This window comes from Anopheles cruzii, chromosome 3 (genome assembly GCF_943734635.1).
Source record: "Anopheles cruzii chromosome 3, idAnoCruzAS_RS32_06, whole genome shotgun sequence".
Classification (NCBI taxonomy): Eukaryota; Metazoa; Arthropoda; class Insecta; order Diptera; family Culicidae; genus Anopheles; species Anopheles cruzii.
In genome coordinates this window covers 13,866,201-13,891,504 of record NC_069145.1, presented here as the reverse complement: position 1 = coordinate 13,891,504, position 25,304 = coordinate 13,866,201, and the positions used below count along the sequence as shown (strand labels likewise).

Here is a 25,304-nt window from a genome sequence, read left to right as displayed (position 1 = left end):
GTTCGCTGTCTCCTTCGCTCCCACTGTTGTACCGCGGAACGGCGCGATAAAGAACCGATGCACGCACGTATGTGTGAGTGGTGGTGGTGTTGGTGGTTAGAGAGCAGTATTCCCTGCACCAGGACCGCGAGAGAGCGACGAACGCACAACCGTAGCACCGAACTGCGAAACAATGAGTCCTTCGTAACCCTTCGGGTCCTTTTTATAGAGTTTCGAACCGTCGCGAGGTCCTGTGACACGAACACAGGACCACGAAACATGTTGCGCAGCATCTTTAATGTTCAAAGCAGCTCGGCAATTGAACTTCGTACTTCGCGAGCTAGCTACACCAGAGATGAAATAAGTTTCAAATTTGAAATCTCTCAAATGATAATAACAATAAAATCAAATAGCTACCAAACCGTTTTGAAGATGGGTTGGGGAGCTCTTTGTGAGCGAATTTAAGCTGCTCCATGAAAACACCTCCAAACTAACGGCCAAAGACGCAAACGATATATTTGAATTTCTGATCATAGCCCGCCATATTCACCTTGGTCGTCGGGACGTCAGAACGAGCTGTCAGTCAGTGTGCACCTCAGTTTCAGTTTCTCTTTCGTTTCACTTCGCAACCAAAACAAAACCTTTTCTCCGTGGTTTCTCGTGCCGGGGTTTCGTTCTCGCGTGTAGACCAAATATCTTTTTCACTGTAATGTTTTTTGTGTAAAAACTTAAGGCACAACTCTATTGATTTTACTTACTGTTTGTCTTTTAGGAACATGAACTTTCTGCGACAAACTTTCAACCTCACGAAGTCCTTTGCCGGTGAAGGTAGGTGGTATCATCATTTTTGGCGCTTCCTGTGGCGGATTGTGTAATCTCCCGCTGCCGTGTGAAGTTACTAATGCGTTCAATAAGTTTTTGGCAAACTTATTGGATGGCTATCTCGCACCGTAACTTACAAAACATCTTACTGATGGAACATTGTGCAAGAAGCAAGCTGCTTTGAAGGCCACTTGAATGTGTTTTGTGCATAAATAAGAGACTGAATCATTTATAAATTACAGGTATTACTCTGTAAAGTGGTTCCCTTTAACGTAATCAACTCTTGATCGTTTCTATTACCAAGCATGGTAGTCTCGTCAACGTTCAATGAGTGCGGAGAGAATTTTATGTTAAAAACATTCATATACAACTAAAACCAAATGTTAAGAGTGAAGCAAACGTAATTGACACACAGGACAGGATTTTAAGTTTGTCGTTGATTTTACCTTTATTTACCCCATTGTCATCCAAGTGACCGTTAAAGGCACGATGTGAACCCTTTCTCGAATTGTCTCACATCTCACTTACACGCTCAGCTCACTTCGAAAATGAGAAGCCAGTTTGACGGTTCGATTCGCAGTTGTCATTCGCAGCGACCAACTAAAATCTAGACCGTGCGAGAGCGAGTGTTGCTGCCCTGCGGACCACGGAAGATAGTTTACATTTCCTGCTGCTACGCTTTTTAGTGGCACGGTTTCAATAGGTGTGCGGCCTGTGCAAAGCATTTCTGGTCAGTGTGCACCCTTTGCAAGGCCATCCATCGATCGGGCCAACCTCGGACAACAAACCAAGATCTTTCGCTGGTGCCCACCCAAAGATTGGTGTGCCAAGTTTCACGGTGGTGTGCGGGCACGGTTTCCCTTTTGCGGAGACCACACACCGTACCGTGGGTTGCGTGCGGAAAATCGGAAAACGGTACACTTGAGACACGCACTGCGATAGCAGCCTCCTACGGTGGGTTGGCTGACGCGCTTCGAGAAAGCTCTCCACAGTGCACAGTTTGCTGAGACGAATGCGGCACCATAGCGACCAGTCTGTCCGTATGTGTGCTCGTAGTGTGTAATCGGGGGTTGTTGGTGCGCACAACAGGGTGATCGCGCACTCGCCGTTGTGAACGGCAGTGCAAGCGTGCAGGTTTTTTTTTTATCAACTTCGCCCCTTGCTTCGTTACGCAGTTTCGCTCCGTGCGAACCGGTATATTATCACACAAGCAGAAAAAATAACCAGTGGCCGAGACGCGCGCGCAGATCGTTCGTAATTCAATACCACGGACCACGGAGGGTCGTCGCGGGTTCCAGTCGGTTGCATTTCGGTGGCGAGTGTAAAGTGCAAAGTGCCCAACAAGAAGAAGAAGCAACCACTGTGGTGTGTGTCTACGGTGCGCCAGCTTCGACTTGGCCGAGACGGTCGATCGGCCGATTCAAACAGGTGAGTAAGAGCTGAAAACATGTGCATTGCATCGAAGGAGGCTACGGAGGTTGCCCGTGCGCCGCGATGTCAGGAGGGTTGAAAGTTGCCGATTGTTGCCGATTCACTATCAGTTCCTTCCATTTGCTAGCGATTGCAGAATTCCCAAAAATAAACGTGCCTGGGGTGGGTAAAAAATTCGGGTTTTAGCAATCCGATTTGTCACCCCGAAAGATACGCGGACGCTCCCTGACACTCTGGCGACCCGAACAAGAAACATGCGGTCATCCGTAAGTCGTTTCCTAACTGCAGCATACGAACTTCCCACTAGAGAGAGAGACGGCCGACCGGCCGGCCCAGTGGCCAAGCTCTTGTTCCCTTGAAACGAGGCCAAAGCACATACGGGCGGGCACGGCCGAGCAAAGGTTGCTCTTTTTTTCCCCCCTTGATGGTGTTCGCTCGCTCACTCGGCGGTCGCTTGCTGCGTTGCGGTTTATTTCTTCCTGTCGGTTGCCGGCGCTTTCTGCAACACACTCGGTCTTGAGTTTTGCTCTCCTTTCGTGTCTTCACGGCGACAACAACCACCTCTCAACGCGCAGCGCCGGATCACGCTGCGGTCCCGTTTCGGGAGAAAAATCTTCCTCCCGTTTGCGAAAGAGAAGCCGACGAAACTGATCGGGGGATCGGGGGTCACAGCGCGAAAGGGGAGCCGCGAGGCGTCGTGGAAAGCACTAAAGATAAATAGAACCAGATGCACGGAGGAGGCCCGCGGTGCAGGCCCCGTCTGCGGTGCTGTATTCTCCGCTTTTGATGTGTGGCCATCGTAACTCTGTTCTCGATCCCGCCGATCTCGATTATGTCGACGGGATCTCCGATGGCCGAAAGGACAACTTTTGCCCGATAGCAGCAGCGCCGCGCACGGAAGCGTGCGGGGAATTTGAACACGGTTTTATTGTCTGTAACCAGTTTTGTTGTGGATTTTTTTCCTTCTTTTTTAAGGTTTGCTTTCGTCTGCTCCTCTTTAGAATAACGGATACTGTTGTTGTACTCTGCGTGGCCTTTCTACGAGGACCGTCGGTTTGATGCAACAAAGGAAGTCCACGCGATCTTCCCAGCCACGGGCTGAGTCCGAGACATTGATCAAAGGATCATACATCAGGGTCATAGAAGGGTTGGCAAGCACTTTTCACGTTATGATTTCGATCTTATCGATGAGTTCTCGATGAGAATTATTTCAATCGATAGTGGTCTCATCGATCGCGGTGGTGTTGCTGCGATTGATAACAGCACGAGATGGTCCCAAATTTACAGACCTTTTTCTCCCGATCTCTCGCTAAACGATCCTCCCTTTCGCATCGATCGTCCGCGAGATCATCGATCTTTTGTGCCGTCTTGCGAACGCGCGGAGTGTTTATTGCTTCTTCGGCTAGATGCGAAGGAGGGCGAATGTGTCGCTGCAAGATCTAGCGATAGCGTGACCATGGGGCGAGTGAGGGGGCAACCGACATCCTGGCGACGGGAGAGACAAGCTTCCCAAAAACCTCCGCTCCAAAACGATGCTGTGTAGCGTGTCCGCGAATCGTCTTCTTGTCCTCCGGCAGCACCGGGAGCGGGTTGTGATGCGATGGTGGTGGTAGTGGCGGTGTAAATGCCTCCATTTCCTGCAGCATGTATAAACTGCCCACCCCGGTCCAACCAACGCCACTCCTTCGTTGCGGTTCCGTTCCGAGCGCGCGTTCTCAGAGCTCGCGCGGAATGATGAACTTGCCGGAGGGACAGGAAACTTGATCTTTGCTGCGGGTTTTAATTCTCTTTCTCATGCTTTGCGCAGGGAGATTGTGGCCGTACGAAAGCCCCGACCTGCTGCTGCTACTACTACTGCTGCTGCCGAGGCCCCCCACACCCGGTCCCCGATGGAGGCGCTGGCCGCTGCTCATTAATGCATTTTGATGCTTCTTCTTCGGCGGCAACAACCGGGCGGCGGCGGCCACGTCGAAGATCATCATCATCAGCTCCTCCGGAAAGGACGCGCGACGGACGACAGAGCGGGAAGGAAATGCCGACGCGCTGCGATCGACCTCTTCATCATATCGACAACTTGGTGTGCTTTCCCGGTGGTGGTGGTGCCAGCAGCGACGGTGGCGTGCGACGGCAACCGTGACCACTGTGTGTCCGAAGGGCAGATGAAACAGACGCGCGGAAAAGTACGCGAAAAAGCGCGAGAATAATAAGACGGACAGAGAAAGAGGCCAACTCGCGCCGAACCGAAAGGAGAGCAGCAGCAGCAACGCAAAAGACAGCAACAGCGGCGCAGCGAACGGCGAGAGTGTGAAGCAAGGAAAAATTGCCAATGGCAGAAACTTAATGGCCCCCCCAAAAAAAAGAGGCGAGAGAAACAACGACAGTAGCAAGGCGGTGGCGGCGGCGGTGGGGTCCCAACGATATCGCAAGAGATTCAACGTCCGGCGCAGAGTGCCAACGGGTGCAATAAGCACCTCCAGTTCCAGCAGCAGCAGCAGAAGGAGCACCGTTGTTGAGCGAGTTCGGCGGTAAGTAACAACCTCCCGACATCATCAACAATTGCCAACGATCGCTCTCGCGGCGAAGCAGAGTGGTTTAACCCGTTAAATCGAGGAACGGAGAGAGAACAAGAGAGAAGGACGGCGAGCGCGAATCGAGGAGAAAAGCGTATAAATCAACAAACTCGCTAAGCGCCCTGAGAGCGCCAAGAGCGCGACACACAACTTGCGGCAATGGCTTCTGCAAGCGCAGCGGCGTGAACGTGCGAAAACGGACTGAGGGCGGAACACAACCACCACCACTACAAACCGGGTGGCAATCCAGAAAAGTTACGGCACCTGAAGCGTTCATCGCCGGCAGCCAGGCGGCGATCCGGCGCGCGTGGACGGTGTGAAGCAAAGAGCATCTTCGACGCGCTCGCGGATCGACTCGTTCGCGGTGCTTCTTCCGGGTGCTGCGGGTCGCTCTCGTTACGGATGTCGACACACCAGTATCTTGGCCATCGAGTGGTGCGTACGGCAAGCAAAACTGCTGCACCACGCGCGTCAAAGAGATTCTCGGCTGAAGTGATCGAGAGATCGCGGCTCTTCGAGTGGTGTTGACGCTCTGCAGTGCCTCGTCGCCTCGATCGTCCAGAAGAACGAACGAACGAGACTTCCTAACGATCAGCAAACAGAGATCAGCCTATGATCGGTATGAGGATCGTGCAGTTGTGACCATATCACCATTGCGAAAATGGTACCGACAGACAAATTGTTGTATGAGCGTTGTCGAGCAAGTGATCAAAAAAGGTAAATTAAACCTTCCTTGAAGAGCGCACAAGTGATAAGAGTGCAACGGTAAACCGTGAGTGAGCGCGCCATCCGAGCGTCGGCTGTGGAGTCGATCGCCGATCGCCACCCAAAAACCGCTACATCAGAGCATAGTGCGTGCGCCAAGAACGCTTTTCGCCGTGCGCGCAGCAGGCCCATCCGGACGATGGGTTACGATTTGACCCGGTTTCAGGGCGAAGTCGACGAGGAGCTGATTTGTCCCATCTGTTCCGGTGTGCTGGAAGAACCGTTGCAGGTGAGTGAGTGTGGCCCTTTCCCTCGCACTGTAGCACTTTCCTTTTATGCGTTCCTCGTTCCTGCGAATGTCATGTGTGAGAATGTTTCCACCGGCGGTCGTTGTGGTGGTTGCGCTTCGAGTGACTTCCCCGCGCGCGGACAGCGCGCAAAGAGAAAGTGAAGGCAATTTTCGGCCAATTTTCGATTCGTTCGATGATCACCGGTGGCGATCGCGCCGGCGAACACAAACATGACGAACCATCCGAAGCCGCGCAGCAGTAGTGCTTCCGGCAAAGCGCAGTGCGCATAACTTATCTTTCCGCCGGCTCGCCGGACTTCCCGGTGAGGGGGGATTTGAAAGCCGTCTGTTTATTGTTTCACGCGCTCCAATCAAACAGGCAACATTTTGATTCACTTTAGATGAATGAATTCAACAAGAGAGAGGGCGCGGATTAAAGGAACTGAGGGGCGCTACCGTAACTTCCCGTTTGAGTGCTCCTTCCTTTCACTATTTGTTGTAATCGACCGATCACCGTCACATTAATCGAACCTTTTTTTCTAGGCCGTTGCCTGCGAGCATGCATTCTGCCGCGGTTGCATCACCGAGTGGCTGTCGCGGCAACCTACCTGCCCCGTCGATCGCAACCCGATCACGAACAACAATCTCCGCGCCGTGCCAAGAATCCTGCGCAATCTGCTGTCCCGGCTGAACATTACCTGCGAGAACGCCATGTACGGCTGCACGCTCGTGCTGAAGCTGGACACGCTGGCGGCCCATATCGAGGAGTGCGAGCACAACCCAAAGCGGCCGCTCCCGTGCGAGAAGGGGTGCGGCTTCGTCATACCGAAGGACGAGTACAAGGATCACAATTGCTTCCGGGAGCTCCGCTCGCTGGTCCACAGCCAGCAGCAGAAGATGGGCGAGCTGAAGAACGAGATCAACGATCAAAACTTGGTGATAAACGAGCTGAAGCGCGAACTGAATCTCGTGAAGGATTTCATGCGGGCCATGCGGGTCTCGAATCCCGCCATGCGTGCCATTGCCGATCAGATGGAGCGGGACGAGGTGACCCGGTGGTGCAACGGGTTGGCCCGGGCACGTGTCACGCGGTGGGGCGGAATGATTTCCACCCCGGATGACGCACTGCAGGTTTGTGATTGGCGAACGATCCTTCTTTTGCCTGGTCTTGCAATTTCCATTCCCATTTTTAGCTAATGATCAAACGGGCACTGTCCGAATCGGGTTGCCCACCGCACATACTGGACGATTTGATGGAAAACTGCCACGAGCGTCGGTGGCCCCGCGGTCTCAGTTCACTAGAAACGCGCCAAAACAATCGGCGGATATACGAAAACTACATTTGCCGGCGAGTACCCGGTACGAACAGCGATGGGCCTTGGGATTACGTTTAATACTTCCCGTTCTAAACTTTTTTTTGTCTCTTCCTCAATAGGTAAACAAGCCGTGCTGGTGTTGCAGTGTGACAATACGCACATGAACGAGGACGTCATGGTCGAGCCGGGACTGGTGATGATATTTGCACACGGCATCGAATAGTTAGCGGGCGGGGAGCCGGGCGGCACCAACTACTGATGATGGGATCGCATCAGCATGATCTCCCCGACATCCAACGACCGAGGGACATTAACATTCTCCCCGCCCCCAATCGCCCGGCCATGGCCACAATACAATACAAGTTGATCTCTCGGGTCTCAGGCTCGGTTTTCATCGATGCCCGCGCTGCACACAGCACACACCGCCGCCGGCGCAGTACGGTGTATGGACCTATATGGTGTGTCGGAAAAGTTTGGACAGTTTGCTCGACAGAGACCTAGGAAGAGAGAGAAGGGACGCATCGCAATCCGATCGTTCGCGGAAGTTGAAAAACAGCTCTAGTCCTTTCAATCTTCCTCCTCTCTGAGATAGTGTGGCTCTTGGAAGCAAACGCAACCTTCCAGCTTTCAAACACGAAACAATTTGTGATTTAAAATACGTTAGGGAATCCGCCCCGTTCCGCCTAAGACGGAGCAGCTGTCCGTGCAGAAGTTTGTTTTGCCTTTGCTGCCTGCCTCTGTCCTTTCGGATGATTGAGCAAAAAAGTCCCAGCCGTTCCGGAACGGTAACTGTACAGAACTGGCTTGAAGCTGCTATACACGACTTAACCGCACAATCATTTCCCGATCTTCTTGCACTTGCCGGATGTCTGTCTGTTACGGGTGGTTTCTACCTGTTTGAATCTGCGATCTGCGACGATCAAAACCAAAAGGATGCTCTCTCACTTTCTATCGATTGCAACAGATCGATCTACGAAGATCGCGCAGAGACACGGGCAGTACATTGGAGAGTAGCAGCTAACCCCTGCCGGTTCCTCCAGAGCATGTGCATCAAGGGAACGATTCGGGACAGGACCTTAGTTTAGCTTGTTTCGTTACTTTGGAGTGGAAGGGTGGCTCTATTTCGTTTACGGTTTAAGTTTCAGTTACTTTCGTTCGTACATTAGTATCTAATTAGGAAGAGAAGGAAAACTAACTGATTTTGGCGTTTCGAAGTGAACATGCCATGGGCGTACCCAGCTGCGCGCCGGGTACGCCAATCAGTGCGTAAGCGTGATCGAGAGGATGAATGAATGCAGGTCAGTTAGGGGCCACGCCAGCGTAAAGAATGGTACGTCATTAAGGTTGCGAAACCCGCGCGTTAATATATGCTCCGAGAAGCGATGAAAAATAACTTGTGATTTCGGAATTTCGTTGTCAAAACAAACGCGTCATTGCGGTCAATAAGCGTCCTTGTCCTTGTAACCTGTCAATCAATTACGTTTGCTTCAACAATTTAACAAAGTGTATATGGATTCTCTTAGTGCGAAAACCCGATTCTGCGGTTTTATTGAACATTCTCTACCGGTACAGCTCTTACAACTCTTGCGGTGTGGTGGCAAACTTCTCAAAGAACTCGACCGCCACCAGCCCCTCGTAGGTGGTGAACCAACCGAAGTTATTCTCTGCCGTCGCCCGAGCATTGGCGGCCGTCGTCTCCGTTACGGCCGTACCGAGATTGGTCAGCAGACCGTTCAGGCGGGCCAGTTCGTTGGCGTTGTTCGTTCGCGAAGCAACGTTCGACACGGCACTGTTTAGGGTCGATTGGCCGAGTACCTGGACGAATTCCACCACGTTCGTGGGAACCGAAAGGAAGTCGATCACCGCATCCACACCGGCCCGGCTCGCTCCGTAGACGGCGGAAACGATGCGTGTCCGTTCGCTGGCAAGGAGCGCGTTAAAGTCGCTGCCACTGCCCAGCGCCACCGTGAGGAGCGATTCCAGTTGGGACGGTTTCTGCGCACAAGCCAACGCATCGATCAGCACCATACGGTGGGCTTGGTTGCGTGAGTTCTTAAACTGATCGTACACCCAAACGAACTGCTCATCGCTGGCAGCGACCATTCCGTTGCAGTACACGGCGGTGCTGACGTCCGGATGGACGGCAGTGCCGGCGGTGTGAGCTGCGGTAAGCGCTTGACCCGTTCGTTGGAGACAATCCGCGTGATCGATGCGGCAGGCCCAGGTCGTGATGAACTGTTTGAGGTACAGCTGCAGCATCGTCTCCGTCCCGGTGACGCTGTCGATCGGTAGTAGCGCGTACGCATCGGCCAGGATGTAGTTGACGTACGTGCGGAAGTGCTCGTACGAGTCCGTGCCGCGCAGTTTGTTGTAGAAGTACGTCAGTGCGCTCCCGGCAGCCGACCACGGTGCGTACTCCGTTTCCCGCCTCAGGTACGTCATCAGCCGTAGTGCCACGCCCAGGTCCAGCCGCTCGGCCCGTGCCAGGTTGTACGCATCGTTCACGAGCTGCGCACGGTTCAGGTGATGGATCTGGGTCGGGTCGGAACGGAGCGCATCGATGATCAGCGCCCAGTTGTCGGGATCGTAGTTCACGCGATAGTAGCCCGTCTGCTGGCGGTTGCAGATGATCCACTTGTCGTGCGGAACGTTGGTCACTATTTTGGCCGCCTTCACCGACAGCCAGTGGAAAGCGGTGGGCGAGGGCGTAAAGTCACGCGTATCGGCGTCGGTGAAGTCGTACGGAACGTGGTACACGTGGCTGTCCGGGAGCTGCTTGTTGGAGAGGAACCGCTCCTGGGACAGTATAATACTCCGTTCGTCCGTGTACGTCCGGCGCACGGTCAGCACCGGGAACCCGGGGGCCGAAGTCCACGACTCCATCAGGTCGCGCACACTAAAGCCGGCCGGCAACAGCTGGGCGGCGACACCACTGGCTTGTAGGGCATCGTGAATTCCGGCATACAAGTGGTCCGCCGTGGCACCGTCCAGTTTGCGCTCGCCCAGATATCTGTTCAGACCCTGGCGCCAGTTCGCGTCGCCGAAGGCCTCGCGGAACATGTTCAGCACGCTGCCCGACTTATCGTACGCCACCGTGTCGAACAGGGCCGCGATTTCGTTCGGTGACCCGGCGTTCCAGTTCATCGGACGGACCGTTTCACTTGCGTCGGCCGCGAACGCATTCTGCACCACCTCGATGGTGAACAGCTCCCAGTAGTTGCCCTCCGGGTGGGCCAGCTGGGCCGCGAGGTACTCGTACACCGTGGCAAAGCCTTCGTTCAGCCAGATCCACTCCCACCAGTGGGGGCTCACGAGATTGCCGAACCACTGGTGGGCGTACTCGTGGGCGATGATCGTCGTGACGCTCTTCCGGTTGCGATACGTGTTAATGGCCGGATTGAACAACAAGACGGGCTCTCTGTAAAGGATGTGTGAGACGCACAGGAGACGCTTAGGAAGTTATCATGGGGAAAATCCTCCGAAACACTCCCACGGACAAGAGGGGGCGATAAAGTGTTAATCTCCAATTACGCGAGATAACGCTCAATGATTCAGCGAGACCGTTGGTGTCGTTGGTGGTGGACCGGGTGTACTATTTTGGAGGGGCCTAAGGCTACGATACGGCATTGGCAATTGGGTCTACTAGAGTAATCTATATAAATCTTAGCATTCGCTTACCCATAAGCGACGAGTCCCCAGTTCTCCATCGCTCCCGTTCCCCGATCGGGGATGGCAATCTGCGTCATCTTGGGCATAAAGTCGTAGTACGAAACGTCCGTGTAAGCACTGAGCGCGTCCAGCACCTTGTTGCCCATGTCCAGCGGGAATTCCGTCTCCTCGAAGACGTTCGATCGGGCGTACACCGTTTGCTGGCCAGCGGTACGAATCTGGAAATCGCTCACCGCGAACGCCACCAGATAGGTGGACATTATCTGCGATGTCACGAACCGAGTCGTGACGTACGCGGCGTTATCCGGATCCGGCTCGGGAGCGCCGAGTGCGGGCATATTCGCGACCGCATTGTACGTGGCCGCGTGCGTTAGGTGCAGGTCGAAGGTGGCCTTCAGCAGGGGCTCATCGTAGCACGGGAACGCCGACCGGGCGTGCGTCGGTTCGAACTTGCTCGAGGCCAAGTAGTGCCGGATGCCGTCGTTGTCCAGGTACGAGGAAGCGAAGAAGCCCATATTGTTGTTGTTCTGGAGCGTCCCGGTAAACTCGATGCGCAGGGAATAGCGCGAGCCGGGTTGCAGTAGCTGGGCCAGCGTAAAGGTTAGATGTTCCGTGACGGGATCGGTCTCGTAGGCCGGTTGCTCCAGCTCGGTCACACCGCTCTCGTCCCGAAGACTTGCACGCTGCACCACCAGCCCACGGTTTAGCACGGTAATCGTGATGGAGGGCTCGAGAACCTGCAGCAGGATCGTGACGGTGCCACTGAACTGTCGATCATTTTCGTGGATCGCAGTTCGCAGGGCCAGCGTGTAGTGGACCGGTGCGGTGTTGTTGGGCAATCGGTAAGACTCGTCCACTGCCTGGCGACGGTCCGGAACTGGCGATTCGGGCGTTCCGCTCCAATCGTCCTGCCCGGGCCCGATGAGCGTAACGTCGGACGAATCCAGGAGCCACTTCCACGCGGGTCGGCCAGCGCTTACGACACTTCTGTCCACTGCCGCCGCCAGCAGCAACAGTGCGGTGCTGAGGTGCAACAATCGATTTTTCACCATTTTTCCTCCGCTAAACTACCCTTCACGGTGAAGGGATTAACACTAACTGTGCGGCTGCTCGATGGCACCGGTCCAGTTTATAGTCATCCGCATTAATGTCGAACAACCCCCCGGATTCTATTGGCCAATTTATCAGCGAAGTCAATACACAATGGTGGTATTCGTCCGCGCTTGTAATGCTGTAAAGATAAGATACCGTCACACAGATGGGATCATAAAAATTGGCCGTTTTCGTATGCAATGGAGCGCAGCACACAGTAGCGCCAAGTAACGTGTGTTGGTTTGAGCAAGGACTTATTGTGCCAGTTGTGTAGTGCTTTTCCCATCGATGATGTTGTCCGCCAAGCTCCACTACCAGTATTGTGGTTAATCTTGGCCATTGGTAGCTCCGGGACAATCTGGAAAGATAAGATTATGACGAAGCCGCCCTGCATATGCGATGAATGGGGATGAAATGGGATGAAATGCGGAGGAAAACGAAATCTAGCATTATGAAATCGGATTTTTGAAAAGAAATCACATGTTTCTCTATTTTATTCAAAGTATGTGCCATCGCTAACTGGTCGTTTTTCGATCAATGCGTGGTTCAAATCTGATCATTTGTTGTCGGTAGCGATCTGCATCAATCGATTCATCAGGTTTCAGTAGCTCGTGGTACACCACACCTTTCTGGTCTCACCAGACACACGGCATTGTATTTTTGCCGAATCAATCTGGTTTTGCAGCCCAAGCTGATTATTTTCATGGACTGACCCATGATTCTCAAAATGAATCCACTTTCCATCCCAATCACGATCTGATGGAGAAATGATTACCCTATTGTACCTGGCGAGCAGAATTTCACATTTGGTTTATACGGTTTTCCTGCTGTCTTTCGTTCAGTTCATTTGGCACTCATTTTCCAATCGTCTGGATCTTTTCGAAGGCCTTCAAACGTGGGGATATGGCGTATTGGGACACATTTAGCTGATCTGCGAATTGTTGTTGCGTTTGCGTGTCATTTTCGTCCCAAAGTTCTTGTAGTTCAGCGTCCTCGACCTGTTTTGGAGTTCTCCGACGCTCTTTGCTTGTTAAGTCGAAAATTGTTTTGCCTGATGTCAAAACAAGGTAAAGCACAATTAGGAAGACCAAATTGACAGCTAGAACCAAGTTTTACACTGTGGCGACATAGTAGACGTCGACCTGAGATGCGAGTACAGACGCTCATTCCAACTGTGATTTCTGTATCCCCAAAATACAATCCGATTTCATAGTCCCTAGACCTGGTAGTTGTGTAGTGGCTGATTAAACGGTCCTTCGCATCGGGGAAACCGTGACAAGCAAGGTCGAGCCATTGAGTCGATAGCAATCGATATCTTTTCCCTAATCAGTGCAATTACATAACGAGTGGAGATGATGGTTTCTTGCAGTGGCATATATTCCCGGTCTCTTGTGGACAGACGACTTTGAGTGGTCACGACCGAGTGGTTCCCAACCTGTTGCCCATTCGGGGTTAGGTAGCTCCCCTTCTTATCTCCTATTGTGCTGCCGGTGTTATCGGATAACATTTCCCACGGTAATTACGAAGACAAGACGTGTTCCGGTGGTACACACTGCAAACTTCACCACTTCGCCATTCGCTTGCTTTGATTTATTTTGCTTGACTCATTTCGAAAAGTCGGCAAAGAAGGTGGTCGAACGCACGCCTTCGTACGTCGTAAACCACTCGTTCTTGGTGTGGACGGTGCGCCGGGCCGATTCGGCCGTGTCCGCACTGATCAGATCACCCAGCGCGGCCAGGAAGCCCTCGAGCTGCTCCAGCTCGGCCGCGTTGTTGGTGCGCGACGCAACATTCGCCACGACGCTGTTCAGCTGGCCCTGCCCGAAACGGTCAACGAATTCCTGGGCTAGGGCGCGGTTCGAGGACAGTGTTTCGATGATGGCTTCCACACCGAACCGGCCGGCCGAGTAGATGGAGGAGATGATGCGTGTTCGTTCGCCCGCCAACAGGCTCTCCAGTTCGGACGTACTGCCCATGGCCACGGTGAACAGGGACGCGAGCTGGTCGCGGTCCTGCGAGCAGCCCATCACGTCGATCAGCAGCGAGCGTTCGATTTCGTTACCGGACGTGAGCATCTGGTCGAACAGCCAGCGGTACTGGGCATCGGTGGCCCCCTTCAGCCCGTAACAGTACACCACATACTGGACATCCGGGTGGACCGGAGTGTTCGTTTCGACGGCGGTGCTCAGAGCAGCCACCGTTTGCCGCAGGCACTCGGTGTACCCGAGCCGGCAGGCCCATGTGGTGACGAGCTGCTTGAGGTACTTCTGGAGCAACGGTTCGCCCTCCGGGACCGGCACGAACTCACCCAACCCATCGAACACCGGACCGATCAGGGCATCGATGTACACGATAAAGTCGTGATAGTGGGCCGTACCGCGCAGTTTGTCGTAGAAGTAGTTCAGCACACCGTTGGCCGCGGCCCACGGGACGTACTCGGTTTCGTGCACCAGGTACGTGAGCAGATCGAGTGCCAGCGCCATATCGTGGCGGTCGGCACGGGCCAGATGGAACGCGTCGTTGATCAGCTGGGCACGATTGAACCGATGGATGGCGGACGGATCACTGTGGAGGGCTTGTGCGATCAGCAGCCAGTTGTGTGCGTCGTAGTTCACGCGATAGTAACCCGTCTGCTGCTTGTTGAACACAAGCCACTCGTCAGCGGCCGCTCCCGTGTCCTCGATGCGTTCCGCCTTCTGGGCCAACCACCGGAAGCTGGACAGATCGTCGAAGCTAGGGGCGGACGCATGGGCGAACGAGTACGGGATGTACCAGAGGTTCGCGTTCGGTTCGCGCTTGTCGGCGTAGAACCGTTCCTGCGACACGATCACCGATCCGTCGTCGTAGTTACGGCGCACCGTCAGCACCGGATAGCCCGGTTCCGTCGTCCAGCTGTCCATCAGCTGCTTGACGGTGAAGCCACCCGGCAGCACATCCTTGCCGTCGATCGCCGCCTGCAGCCCCTCGTACAGATCGTCCGCAACCGCTCCGTCCAGTTGGCGGTTTTCGAAGTAAACCTTAAGGCCCGCGCGGAAATTGTCATCGCCCAGCACCGTTCGGAACATGTTGAGCACGCTTCCGGCTGCGAACGAAAAAGACAAGCCGATCGATCAGAAGTGTCCTTCTAACGGCCCAGACCGCGCACTTACCTTTGTCGTAAGCGATCGAATCGAACAGTCCCGAAATGGCCGACGGTGTGGTCGCATCCTGGGTCATCGGTCGCACGCTGTCACTCGAATCCGGCCCGAACGCGTTCTGCACGTTCTCCACCGCATACAGATCCCAGTAGCGCTCCGCCGGATACGCCCGGTCGGCTCCGATGTACCCGAACAGATTGGCGAACCCTTCGTTCAGCCAGATGTAGCTCCACCAGTGCGGACTGACCAGATTGCCGAACCACTGATGGGCGTACTCGTGCGCAATGACCACGGCGATTCCCTTGCGCGTGCGATACGTGTTCCGGGCCGGATTGAACAGGAGCGCCGGCTCACCGTACTTCACCAGGCCCCAGTTCTCCATGGCACCCGACCCTCGGTTCGGGATGGCCATCTGCGACAGCTTCGGCATGTACTCGTAGTACGACACGTGCGTGTACTCGCCCAGGGCATCGAGAATGCGGACCCCTGCCTCCAGCGCAAAGCCGGCCTCGTGGATCGCATTCGGCCGGGCGTACACCTGCTGCCGCCCATCCTGGATGGCGACAAAGTCGGACACACCGAACGCAAGCAGATAGCTGGACATCTTTGGGGTTGTGTCGAAGCGGGTCGTCGCATAGCCTTCGGAGGCCCCCTCCAACTCGAGCCGCTCAGCGATCGGCATGTTCGAGACGGCCTCGTATTCGGCCGCGTGCGTAATCGAAAGGCTAAACGTGGCCTTCAGTAGCGGCTCGTCGTAACACGGGAACGCCATCCGCGCGTTGGTCGACTCGAACTGGGTCGTGCCGACGTACCGGCGGACTCCCTCATCGTTGACGTACGATTTCAGGAAGAACCCACTGTCCGAGTTCGTCTCCAGCATGCCACCGTATTCGATCGCCAGCACGTAGCTCCCGAGCGGGAGCTCGCTACCGACCAGGAACGTCAGCTGCTCGGTCCGGGAGTCCCACTCGTGCTGCGGGAATCCAAACTCCACCAGCAGCCCATCGTCCTGCCGAGCGAACAGGGCCGCCCAGTTAATGACCAAACCCCGGCTATGGATCGTAATCGTGCGGGTTGGGGCGATCACATCGAGGAAGATGTCGACGGCACCGCTAAAAGCCCGACCGCCGGTGTGTAGCTCCGGAGTGTGCAGGCGGATCGCGTAGTGCGTCGGAACCGTCTCGCTCGGAAGCCGATAGCTTTGGTCCACCTCTTTCGGCGAGAGGGCGTGATCCGATGCTTGCTGCGTTCGCATCACGGGCGCAAATTCGCGGTCACTCCACTCGGGATACGGGGCATGGCGTTGTTGGCCCACGGCGCTGCCCACCAGCACCAGCAACAGGAGCAGCGGTAGTTTCCTTCTTAACACCATTTTGCGCACGTCCGAGACCGAGTCCGAGAGACACTAACAGGTCCCGCCGTAGGATGCACCATTATTTATACACGGCCACCGCCCCATATTACGGCACCCCTTTTGGCCCCTTTTTCGGGGGGATTCACCAAATAATGAGACAAGGCAGCAGCGGCCGAGATACGATTCGATTATTATTTCCATCATCGTCCACAATCTGCAATCCCCCCGTTTTGGATGTTTATTTAAATGAATTGAAGTCCCCAGATTCGGGATGATTCTTGATAAAGAAGCACCAGACTTTTGGCCGGTAACAATTGCCGGTGATCGACTGCCAGGTGACAAGATAAGATACGGTGAGTCTCTTCTCCGATAGTTCCACTTGTTGCGCAATCGACGGCGGGGCCATATCGGCAGACTCTGGTAGCTCAAACGGTGTTGTATCCTTCCAGAAACTGTCCCACGATCAGGCCCTCGGCCGTGCTGAACCACTGTGGGCGTGCCGTAGCCACCTCGAGGGCACCGGACACCGGCAAGGATGGACCGATGGCGTCCAGCATCGTCTCCAAGCGACGCAGCTCCTCCGGGTTGTTGGTTCGCTCGGCAATTCGATTAATCGCAGAGACGATCGGATCGGTTCCTACCACGCTGTAGAAACAAGAGAAACGAAACGATTTAGTCGCCACACGAACCCAGGAACCGGAACTGGTGTCCGTACCCGATCAACTGTTCCAACGTGGTGGCATCAGCGAACACTTCCATCATCGCGTTGATCGGCAACCGGCCACCGTCGGTGATCGCCCGAAACAGTTGGCCCTTCTCTTCGCTGAGGTACACGAAGCCGGAGCCGGGTATCGCACTGAACTGCACCGTGGCCAGTAGCGTGCGAATGTTGTCGGCACTTCCGGAACACCCGAGCGCATTCAGCAGATCGGTCCGTTCGGCCTGATTACGCGAAGCCATGAACCGTTGGTAGATGGCGGTAAACTCTTCGGTCGCATCCTCCGCCTGCAGCCCGTAGCAGTAGACGACGGCCCGCACGTCCGGATCCACCGGTGTCGGGTCGAGCACGGCGGCGGCGCCGTACTCCCGGCGCAGTGCGTCTCGCGAACGCTGCAAACAGTCCGCGTGCCCGATCCGGCAACCCCATCCGGTGATCAGCTCCCGGAGGTACTTGAACAACGTCGTCTCTCCGTCGGTCACCGTGTCCACCGGGACGACCGTAGCGTAGACCTCCTCGATGAGCTCACTGACGAACGCCCGGAACACCGGCTCGTGGTCGGTGCCGCGCAGTTTCTCGTACAGATACCGCAGTGCCTTGTCGGCGGCCAACCACGGTGCGTAGTCCCGTTCGCGGCGCAGATAGCGCATCATCCGCAGTACCACGCCCATATCGAGGAGGTCGGCTCGGGCCAGCTGGAATGCATCGTCCAGGAGCTGCGCCCGGTTCAGCCGGTGAATGGCGACGTGGTTGGCAAGCAGCGCGTCCACCAGCAGGTCCCAGTTGCGGCGATCGTAGTTCACCCGGTAGTAACCCGTTTGCTGCAGGTTAAAGACGATCCACTCGGTGTCCGGAACCGGGGTGACGATTTTGGCGGCCCTCGTCGTCAGCCACTCGAACTGGGACAGATCGTGGAACGTGGCGGACGATTCGTACGCGTAGTTGTACGGAATGTGCCAAGTGTGCGTGGTCGGCAGCACTCGGTCGGCCAGGAAGCGTTCCTGCGACAAGATCATCGCACCGTCGTCGCGATAAAGGCGGCGCACGTTGAGCACCGGGAAGCCGGGAGCGCCGGTCCAGGACGCGAGCACCGTGTGGATGGTGGTGCCGGCCGGTAGAACACCTTGGCTGCCCTGGACCGTGCGCTGCAGATGGGTGGCGAGCGTGTTCTCGTCCGCCACGCTTAGTTCGCGCTCGGTCAGGTACGACCGTAGCGCCTCCTGCCAGCGGGTTTCACCCAGCACGTTTCGGAACATGTTCAGTACGCTGCCGGCTGGAAAAAGGGGTCGTAGACCAGTCAGTGGACATCGTAAAGTGTGGCGTTCGATTAGCTCGACCCTTACCCTTCTGATAGGCGATGACATCAAACAGTGCCGCCACATCGTTTTGGCTGGCCGCATTCTGATTGAGCGGGCGAATGGTTTCGGTCGCATCGTCAATAAAGGCTCGCTGGATGACCTCACCGTTGAACAGCTCCCAGTACTCGTCGCCCGGGTCGGCCAGCCGCGTCGCGTAGTACTCGTACAGCGTGGCGAATCCTTCGTTCAGCCAAATGTACTGCCACCAGAGCGGACTGACCAGATCGCCGAACCACTGATGGGCGTACTCGTGCGCGATGACGGTCGTAACCCGTTTACGATTCCGATAGGTATTTACGGCCGGGTTGTACAACAGCGACGGTTCCCTGCAATTGCGGAAAGGAAGTTACAGCGATGGCGTAGTAAATCGGAGACCCTATCGGCTTTTGATTGAAGACAACTTTGGGTTCCTCCTGATAAGCATCGTATGTGTGCCGGATATCATCAACCCACCCGTACGTCACGAGTCCCCAGTTCTCCATGGCACCGGTGCCACGGTCCGGAACTGCAATCGACGTAATCTTCGGCATGTACTCGTAGTACGGTACGTCCAGGTACTCCGCCAGTCGGTCCAGTATCGTGGCGCCAACGTCGAGCGCGTAGAGCGCGTCGTCCACCGCGTTCGACCGGACCGTCACCTGGTGCCGTCCGTTGCTCCGGGTGACAAAGTCCGTCACGGCGAACGCGAGCAGATACGTGGACATGCGAGGCGTTCGCTCGAAGCTCGTCACCATGTAGTCCCGGTCGGTCGGATCGACCGTGCTCTGCGTCATGGGCATGTTGGCGATCGCCGTGTACGTCCGGTGGTGCGTAATCTCCAGATCGAACGTGGCCTTCAGGGCCGGCTCATCGTAGCAGGGCAACACTCGGCGCGCCAGTGTCGCCTGGAAGTGGGTCGTACCGACGTAGCGCCACTGGTCGTCGTCGTCCCGGTACTGCGACACCAGGTAGCCACTCTGGTAGTTGCGCATGCTGCCCGTGTACACCACGCGCAGCGCGTAGTTCCCCGCGGCCAGCTGGGAAGCGCTGCGGAAGAAGAGCTGTTCCGTCACGATATTGACGGTGTGCGTCGGTTGGTCGATCTGGATGGGATTGCCACCGGAGTTGGGCACCCGGTACAGGAACGCCGCCTGGATCGTGAGCTCCTGAAAGTGCATCGTCAGCGTACTGGTCGGCTCCAGGATCGTCAGGTACACCCAGGTCGTGGCGGAGAACGTGCGCACGTTCTCGTGAATGTCCGTCCGCAGCGAGATGGCGTAGTGCGTGGGGATCGAATTGTTTGGCAGAAAGTACGACTCATCCACGTCTCGGGCGACACTTGCCGGCCCGCGGGGGGAAAGCACCCCATCGCTCGAGAGCGCCCCCTCCCGGAGCGGACTCAACTTTGTGGCTGTGGCTGCGGTGTGGCACAGGGCGGCTAGCAGCAAACCGGCCGCCACTGCGAACTGCCGCCGCCGCCGCAGCTGATCGGCACTAAACTTCCTGACCATTTCACGGGCTATCGATTTTGGAACTGAAGGGTCCGGCCGGAATGTCCGGCCACTTAAAGCGCACGCCCGATGCGATGCGCCCAGATAACGAGACACAGATTGCTTGGCCCGAGGGTGGTTCGCCGAAACAGCCGCCAATAAAGTGCGCGACGCATCGTTAAAGATACAGAGACAAGCCTGGGTCGAGCTGATAGCCGGCCGGCCGGACGGCTTGCCTTGGAGGATGTCCGCGCATCGTTTCAAGATATTACCGTTGCGGATTGATAGCTGCCGGGGCCGGCGCGTTTTGTTTTAAACGTGTAAACAACTGCCTGCCGGTGCGGTAGTAGAAATAATGAATCGCACCACAACTTCGATCTTCGAACAATGTAAAGTACACTGCACCATTACAATCAACCGGGCGCACTAGTGCAGTGGCGCCCGGCTTTTTTATGTGCACTTTGGCCATCGATTGGTTTTGTGCAGTTTGTCCCCCCGATTTATCGAGGCGCCGAGATGATCATGCGGCTTATCTGCGTTGTGGCAAAGGTTCACGTATAGATGGCGATAGTGCAGTTTCGTTACAGATTATACATTACTTGAAGAAGCTTCCTGCCGACAATGTTTCGCATTCCACAGTCTACTGGGATGCTTTTTCAGACCACTCCATCGGTGGCTTTTCACTTTCTACTTGAAGGGCGCCATGACAACCAAATCAGAAATCGTTGCCTACTTGAAATGACGCTATACTAAAGTCGGGTTTACGAGGGATGTTCTGAAGATTCTGGGAATTTTGTGTTTTTTAAGTATTGGTTTATTCATGAATATCTATTTTGTCCCCTATTACTATTAATACTATCACATATTATACACTTGTGCCAGCGTATTTTCCGATTCTCGGAGGAAAATCATTTTTTGTGACCTTATTCAGCGCCTCTGGCTATGCCGTCGTTATCTGCTCAATCGTAGCATACCTCGTACCTTCGGCCCATTCAATATCTGGAACACGAAAAAAAGTCACAGAGTACTAGATTTGGGGAATACGGTGGCTGTGGCATCAATAATGTGTTGTTTTGGCCAACAATTCTAGGAACATTTTGAACCTTTAGGCCAACATATCTCCACCGTAAGCCACAGTCAACGCACTTAATTTAGTTTTTCACACAAAATTTGATACAGATTCGTTGACATTCAGTTTTTGGAACAGACAAAAATCCACGGTGAGCCAAAGCACGTCCAAGCAAAAAAGCTGGCTATAATTGGTCACTCAAAATGGCCGCACTATTCGGCATAGGTGATTGACATAAGTAGTAAACTTCTTAGTGCTTCTTCATTATTATTACCACACTTTGCATTACTGTAAATTCTCACCTTACAGGTGTCATAATGCGATGGTCATGGCCTGGCTGTTGAACACCTGCGGTCAATCGTGACTTGGATTAGCTGTAATTCGTTATCTTGGCGGGTTTCGAAGTCGATTGTATACGACGCCGAGGTGCAAAAAGCTTCTAACTTTCGGAGCTGCTTCTCTTTTGTGCGCAAAAAAGTTTAGCTCAGCGACAAAAAATGGAACCGCAAAAGACGGACACGCAAATCCAATTGGACTCTGGAATTGGAAAAACACTTTGGCCACACACATGAAAACTAATTTACATATATATTGGATTGCATTGTTCTGCCTAATGCTTAATCCTGCCGCGCGTCCTCGCCTTGCTATTGTGTGCTCGGGTTGCCAGTTGACCATCGGATGAATCACATCCGTTCGAAAGCGCCCAACGCTTTCGGGTTTGCTTATGCACGTGTGAAAAGTTTGGTTAGGTCGAAATTTGTCTCTGCTCCTGCCACAGGTACCATGCAATCTTGTGCCCAAAGCGATCGGCGGACATTAACGAAAGCATAATCCTGTGCCGGACGTAGATCTGGGTACTCCGTGGCCAGGCCGGTATGTGAAATCACCGGGACACTTTGCACGCGAGAACTGTGACCCTGAGTGGTGAAGTAACGTTCTGGAAGCTGTGCTTTTCGTCGTAAGAAAGTTCCCAAGATTTTCCGAAGGAACTTGACAAGGTATAGGGCCGAGAAGGCATTCCTATAAGAACGTTTTGCGAACGGAGCTAACCAACGCGCAGCTTTATGGCAAGAAATCTTAAACTTTGTGTCGGTCATTTGTGGAATCGAAAATTCTTGCTTCAGCAGGTGAATTATGGCGCATTATGTGCTTCTGATATTGACTTTTGCATGTAGCGTACTCAACGTAATAATTATATTTAAATGGCGCTGGAACGTTCCTCGAACAAACCAGCGTTCGGCTTCAAAGAAAGTGTAATAAAGTGATAGAAATGAAAATAATACTATTGGCAGAGGTCTACGGAACTCAGATGTTCCGTATCACGGTTACGTATCTGGACACACCCTCTCCAAATTGACCGTTTCTTCTGTGTTCGCTCGTATCTTGCGTGGTTCCCCATTTTGTCTGCTCACCCTTTGCCAATGTTTCCCCGTGACAGCTTCCAGGCTCCGTCATCCGTCCGGCATTTTATCACCAGCATGCGGCCCGACCAGGAAAAGTCCGCTCTGTCCACTCTACGTCCAGCTCGCTAGAGATCGGCAACCATCTGCCACGGCCTGCCAAAACGTGACCGGCGACGAAAGGGATAAAGATACCGGCCCGAGGCATTATTGTGCAGTTTCTGTTTTTGGCAAGCTGCAAAGGATTAGTAGAAAAATGTCCTTCCATGCGTGCACCGGTATGTCCTTTTGTCAGCCGCCGCCGCCTGAAGGTCTCAAATGTTTTTTTGTCCAAAGCATATTGAAATTAGCCACGTCATGTGACGATCGCACTCTCGCTGACCACACCTCACTGAATGACCGTTGGCGCGCCTGCAATTAAACGCATTTACCCCTCTGGTGGTGGCGGTATGCGAATTGCGGCACGGGAAAGGTCTTTGTTCATGGCAGGAAGCGAGATTTGACCAATCCGTTCGGATGCTCGTCTTCGGTGGATTTGTAGATCTGAGAACCCTTCGTCATCGATTCGCTTTGCGCCTGCATCCCGTTCGAATCGAGTTCCGGGTAACGTGAGGTTATGGGAAGTGCGCACTGAGCTACAGGATCAGGCAAGCGGCACGCAAAAATGACAGATGATCCATGGCCGGTTCCAATCAGCGCGCCATCGGTCGTAGCAGATCATCGACAATATTATCCTTTACCGAACCCCGACCCGGACACCGGGTTGTTGATAATCGCGTGTCGGAACTACCTGGCCGTTGTCCAGACCGTGCAGCTGACACGGTCCGAAATTATGATCCTTTCCCACAGATTAGCGTAGCCGCAGCGCAGCGCAGCGCGGCGGTTGAATATGATCCGGTAATGTTCAAGAGGGAAGTGTAACAGTTGTGGAGTCTGGTTGGTCTTCGATCGGATCATTTGTCGATTCTTTTCCGCCATTTTTCGCCTCCAGTAGGGTTAGATATGTAGTTGGGCGTGTTTTGAGCAAAATTATGTTTGAAACATAGTCGTCGTAACGAGCGCCCAAGAACACCACCCGTGTATGGCGCTGGTGACGATCGATTGATCGATCGATCCGATTGTGACATCGGAAAGTGTCAAGAGAGAGAGTGGGCCTTTGTCTATGCTATTCTTGGAAAAGACAAAAGACATCATAATGCTTATGCTTACCACCGACCAGTCATAATGGACCGGTCAATGTCTCAATTCTTTCCCTCAATGCCGAGAACAACTGCGAAGTCCAATAATGACCGTTTGCGGTTAACCCGAACCCAGCGAAGGTGTTTTTGGCCGGCCGGCCACATCGATGTAAGCCTTTTTTATGCAAGTCCTTTTGTTGACCACACAATGAAACCATGTCATCGTTTCCATCGGCACGAGGATACGGATTGGTTGCCAAAAGCAGAAAAAAAGCGGCTGGCGATTGGGACGCCAGGGCCACCGCCGGCCAAATTAAGCAACGTGCTTGGGCCAGGCGAAGCAAATTCAGGCCAGTCGTCTGTCGTCTGCAGATCGATTCATCAAAATCGGGTCTATCGTGAGGCTGCTTGTGTCTCAGTCTGTCTCAGATTAACAGCGTAACGGGAAAAGACAAAGAACCACATAAAAGGGCTTCATCGTGTCGAAGAAAGGACCGAACAAAAGGAATCGGACGACTTAACAACTTAACTCAAAGCATAAGACACACTCGCACATATATTTCACCAAGCTATGCTCGGTATCGGGAAGAAGGTGCCAGAAAGAGGCCCGGCCCGGCAGTGGCCTCTTTGGCCATGTTATCGCGATTGTCGGTAACAGTTTGGTTTCAGTGATCGTGCGGATACTTTTAAGGATACTTCGCAATGCTTTGCCACGATCGCGATAAACACTGCTGAAGTTGTTATGTGTTTAACATGATGTTAACATGGGTCTTTTGTTGACAAGCCGTCGTAGACCCAATTACAATTATGATTCCGTTTGCTAGTGAAGATCGCCTGCGGTTGATGATGATCTAGCTTTTGGCAATGTTCTAATCTACGTTGTGGCGATCATCGAACTTATTATTTCAAAATGTCCCAAAATAATACAATATTCTTATTTTAAATCCGTACTGTTGGCGATTTCAATCTCTAATTTAACACCGAAATGTGGCATTCAGCATCTTGCCCAACAATACCCAATTAGCTCAATCGATTGGTCAGCATCCGTACGATGTTTTGCAGCTGCGGTTTTCGGGTAGAATGATCATCACAATTTGCTCTCTGACCAAACAGCTGGCACCAGTGATGGCATCAATCTGCGCCTCAAATCCTTTACTTGGACGTCGAAAGATGCCCGGGACAAATAAAACGAAAGAGAGACGAAAACAACAACCACCGAAGGAACACGTGCCAAATCAAAACCTTATCGTTTTCTTTCTCTCTTTCTTGGTCAGCGTTCTCATCATTCCTGCAGCGCGGCACAATGGCCACCCTGAACCAGATGCACCGGACGGGGCCTCACGTGAAAGTGCGGCCTCCGCGCCAGCCGCTCGACGGAAAACCGTTCGCCAAGGGTGTGGTGCTGAAGACGTTGATCAAGAAGCCGAAGAAACCGAACTCGGCCAACCGGAAGTGTGTTTTGGTGCGCCTGTCGACGGGCAAGGAGCTGGTCGCGTACATTCCCGGCATCGGGCACAACCTGCAGGAGCACAACATCGTGCTGGTGCGCGTTGGCCGCTGCCAGGATCTGCCCGGTGTGAAGATCAAGTGCGTCCGCGGAAAGTACGATCTTCCGCACGTGATCAAGCAAAAGTAGCACGAAACGCACTGACTGGTAGTGCAGAAGTGTAGCCAAACAAAATGCAAAAAACGGATGGAATAGGCATTTAATGGTGTTCAAAATCCAACAAAAAATATCAATAAACGTT

General features: G+C 53.9%; 5 protein-coding genes across 6 annotated transcripts; 2 read left to right on the top strand and 3 right to left on the bottom strand.

The window, feature by feature from the left end:
- The first annotated feature begins 757 nt into the window (after positions 1–757).
- LOC128274006 (40S ribosomal protein S12, mitochondrial) lies at positions 758–25,304 on the top strand. The gene is made up of 2 exons (XM_053012091.1): positions 758–807; positions 24,831–25,304. Exon 2 carries the CDS (start codon positions 24,860–24,862, stop codon positions 25,190–25,192), a length of 333 nt encoding a protein of 110 aa, XP_052868051.1. The 5' UTR covers positions 758–807; positions 24,831–24,859; the 3' UTR covers positions 25,193–25,304.
- LOC128271803 (E3 ubiquitin-protein ligase NRDP1) lies at positions 5,707–7,373 on the top strand. 2 transcript variants are annotated; one of them, XM_053009455.1, is made up of 4 exons: positions 5,707–5,796; positions 6,340–6,927; positions 6,990–7,155; positions 7,232–7,373. In XM_053009455.1, the coding sequence occupies exons 1-4, from the start codon at positions 5,707–5,709 to the stop codon at positions 7,333–7,335; spliced, it is 948 nt and encodes a 315-aa protein (XP_052865415.1). In that variant the 3' UTR covers positions 7,336–7,373. The 2 variants fall into 2 exon arrangements, with proteins under 2 accessions (XP_052865415.1, XP_052865416.1); XM_053009456.1 differs by having other exon boundaries at positions 6,990–7,161; positions 7,226–7,373.
- Positions 8,688–11,833, bottom strand: LOC128271801 (aminopeptidase N-like). The gene is made up of 2 exons (XM_053009450.1): positions 10,791–11,833; positions 8,688–10,530 (listed from the first exon to the last, which is right to left on the bottom strand). The coding sequence occupies exons 1-2, from the start codon at positions 11,831–11,833 to the stop codon at positions 8,688–8,690; spliced, it is 2,886 nt and encodes a 961-aa protein (XP_052865410.1).
- On the bottom strand, positions 13,478–16,382 carry LOC128269887 (aminopeptidase N-like). Its single transcript, XM_053007292.1, has 2 exons — positions 15,023–16,382; positions 13,478–14,955 (listed from the first exon to the last, which is right to left on the bottom strand). The coding sequence occupies exons 1-2, from the start codon at positions 16,380–16,382 to the stop codon at positions 13,478–13,480; spliced, it is 2,838 nt and encodes a 945-aa protein (XP_052863252.1).
- LOC128269886 (aminopeptidase N-like) lies at positions 16,674–19,930 on the bottom strand. The gene is made up of 4 exons (XM_053007291.1): positions 18,894–19,930; positions 18,426–18,766; positions 17,080–18,355; positions 16,674–17,009 (listed from the first exon to the last, which is right to left on the bottom strand). Exons 1-4 carry the CDS (start codon positions 19,928–19,930, stop codon positions 16,790–16,792), a joined length of 2,874 nt encoding a protein of 957 aa, XP_052863251.1. The 3' UTR covers positions 16,674–16,789.

Excerpts from the sequence above, each read along its gene's own strand:
- LOC128274006 (XM_053012091.1), top strand. The coding sequence starts at position 24,860 with ATGGCCACCCTGAACCAGATGCACCGGACGGGGCCTCACGTGAAAGTG.
- LOC128271801 (XM_053009450.1), bottom strand. The coding sequence starts at position 11,833 with ATGGTGAAAAATCGATTGTTGCACCTCAGCACCGCACTGTTGCTGCTG. Across the intron at positions 10,531-10,790 it reads TGGGGACTCGTCGCTTATGG|AGAGCCCGTCTTGTTGTTCA; the intron begins GTAAGCGAATGC and ends CATCCTTTACAG.
- LOC128271803 (XM_053009456.1), top strand. The coding sequence starts at position 5,707 with ATGGGTTACGATTTGACCCGGTTTCAGGGCGAAGTCGACGAGGAGCTG. Across the intron at positions 5,797-6,339 it reads TGCTGGAAGAACCGTTGCAG|GCCGTTGCCTGCGAGCATGC; the intron begins GTGAGTGAGTGT and ends CTTTTTTTCTAG. Across the intron at positions 6,928-6,989 it reads CCCCGGATGACGCACTGCAG|CTAATGATCAAACGGGCACT; the intron begins GTTTGTGATTGG and ends TCCCATTTTTAG.
- LOC128269886 (XM_053007291.1), bottom strand. The coding sequence starts at position 19,930 with ATGGTCAGGAAGTTTAGTGCCGATCAGCTGCGGCGGCGGCGGCAGTTC. Across the intron at positions 18,767-18,893 it reads TGGGGACTCGTGACGTACGG|GGAACCGTCGCTGTTGTACA; the intron begins GTGGGTTGATGA and ends CCGCAATTGCAG. Across the intron at positions 17,010-17,079 it reads ACGTTGGAACAGTTGATCGG|CGTGGTAGGAACCGATCCGA; the intron begins GTACGGACACCA and ends TTGTTTCTACAG.
- LOC128269887 (XM_053007292.1), bottom strand. The coding sequence starts at position 16,382 with ATGGTGTTAAGAAGGAAACTACCGCTGCTCCTGTTGCTGGTGCTGGTG. Across the intron at positions 14,956-15,022 it reads TTCGATCGCTTACGACAAAG|CCGGAAGCGTGCTCAACATG; the intron begins GTAAGTGCGCGG and ends TTTCGTTCGCAG.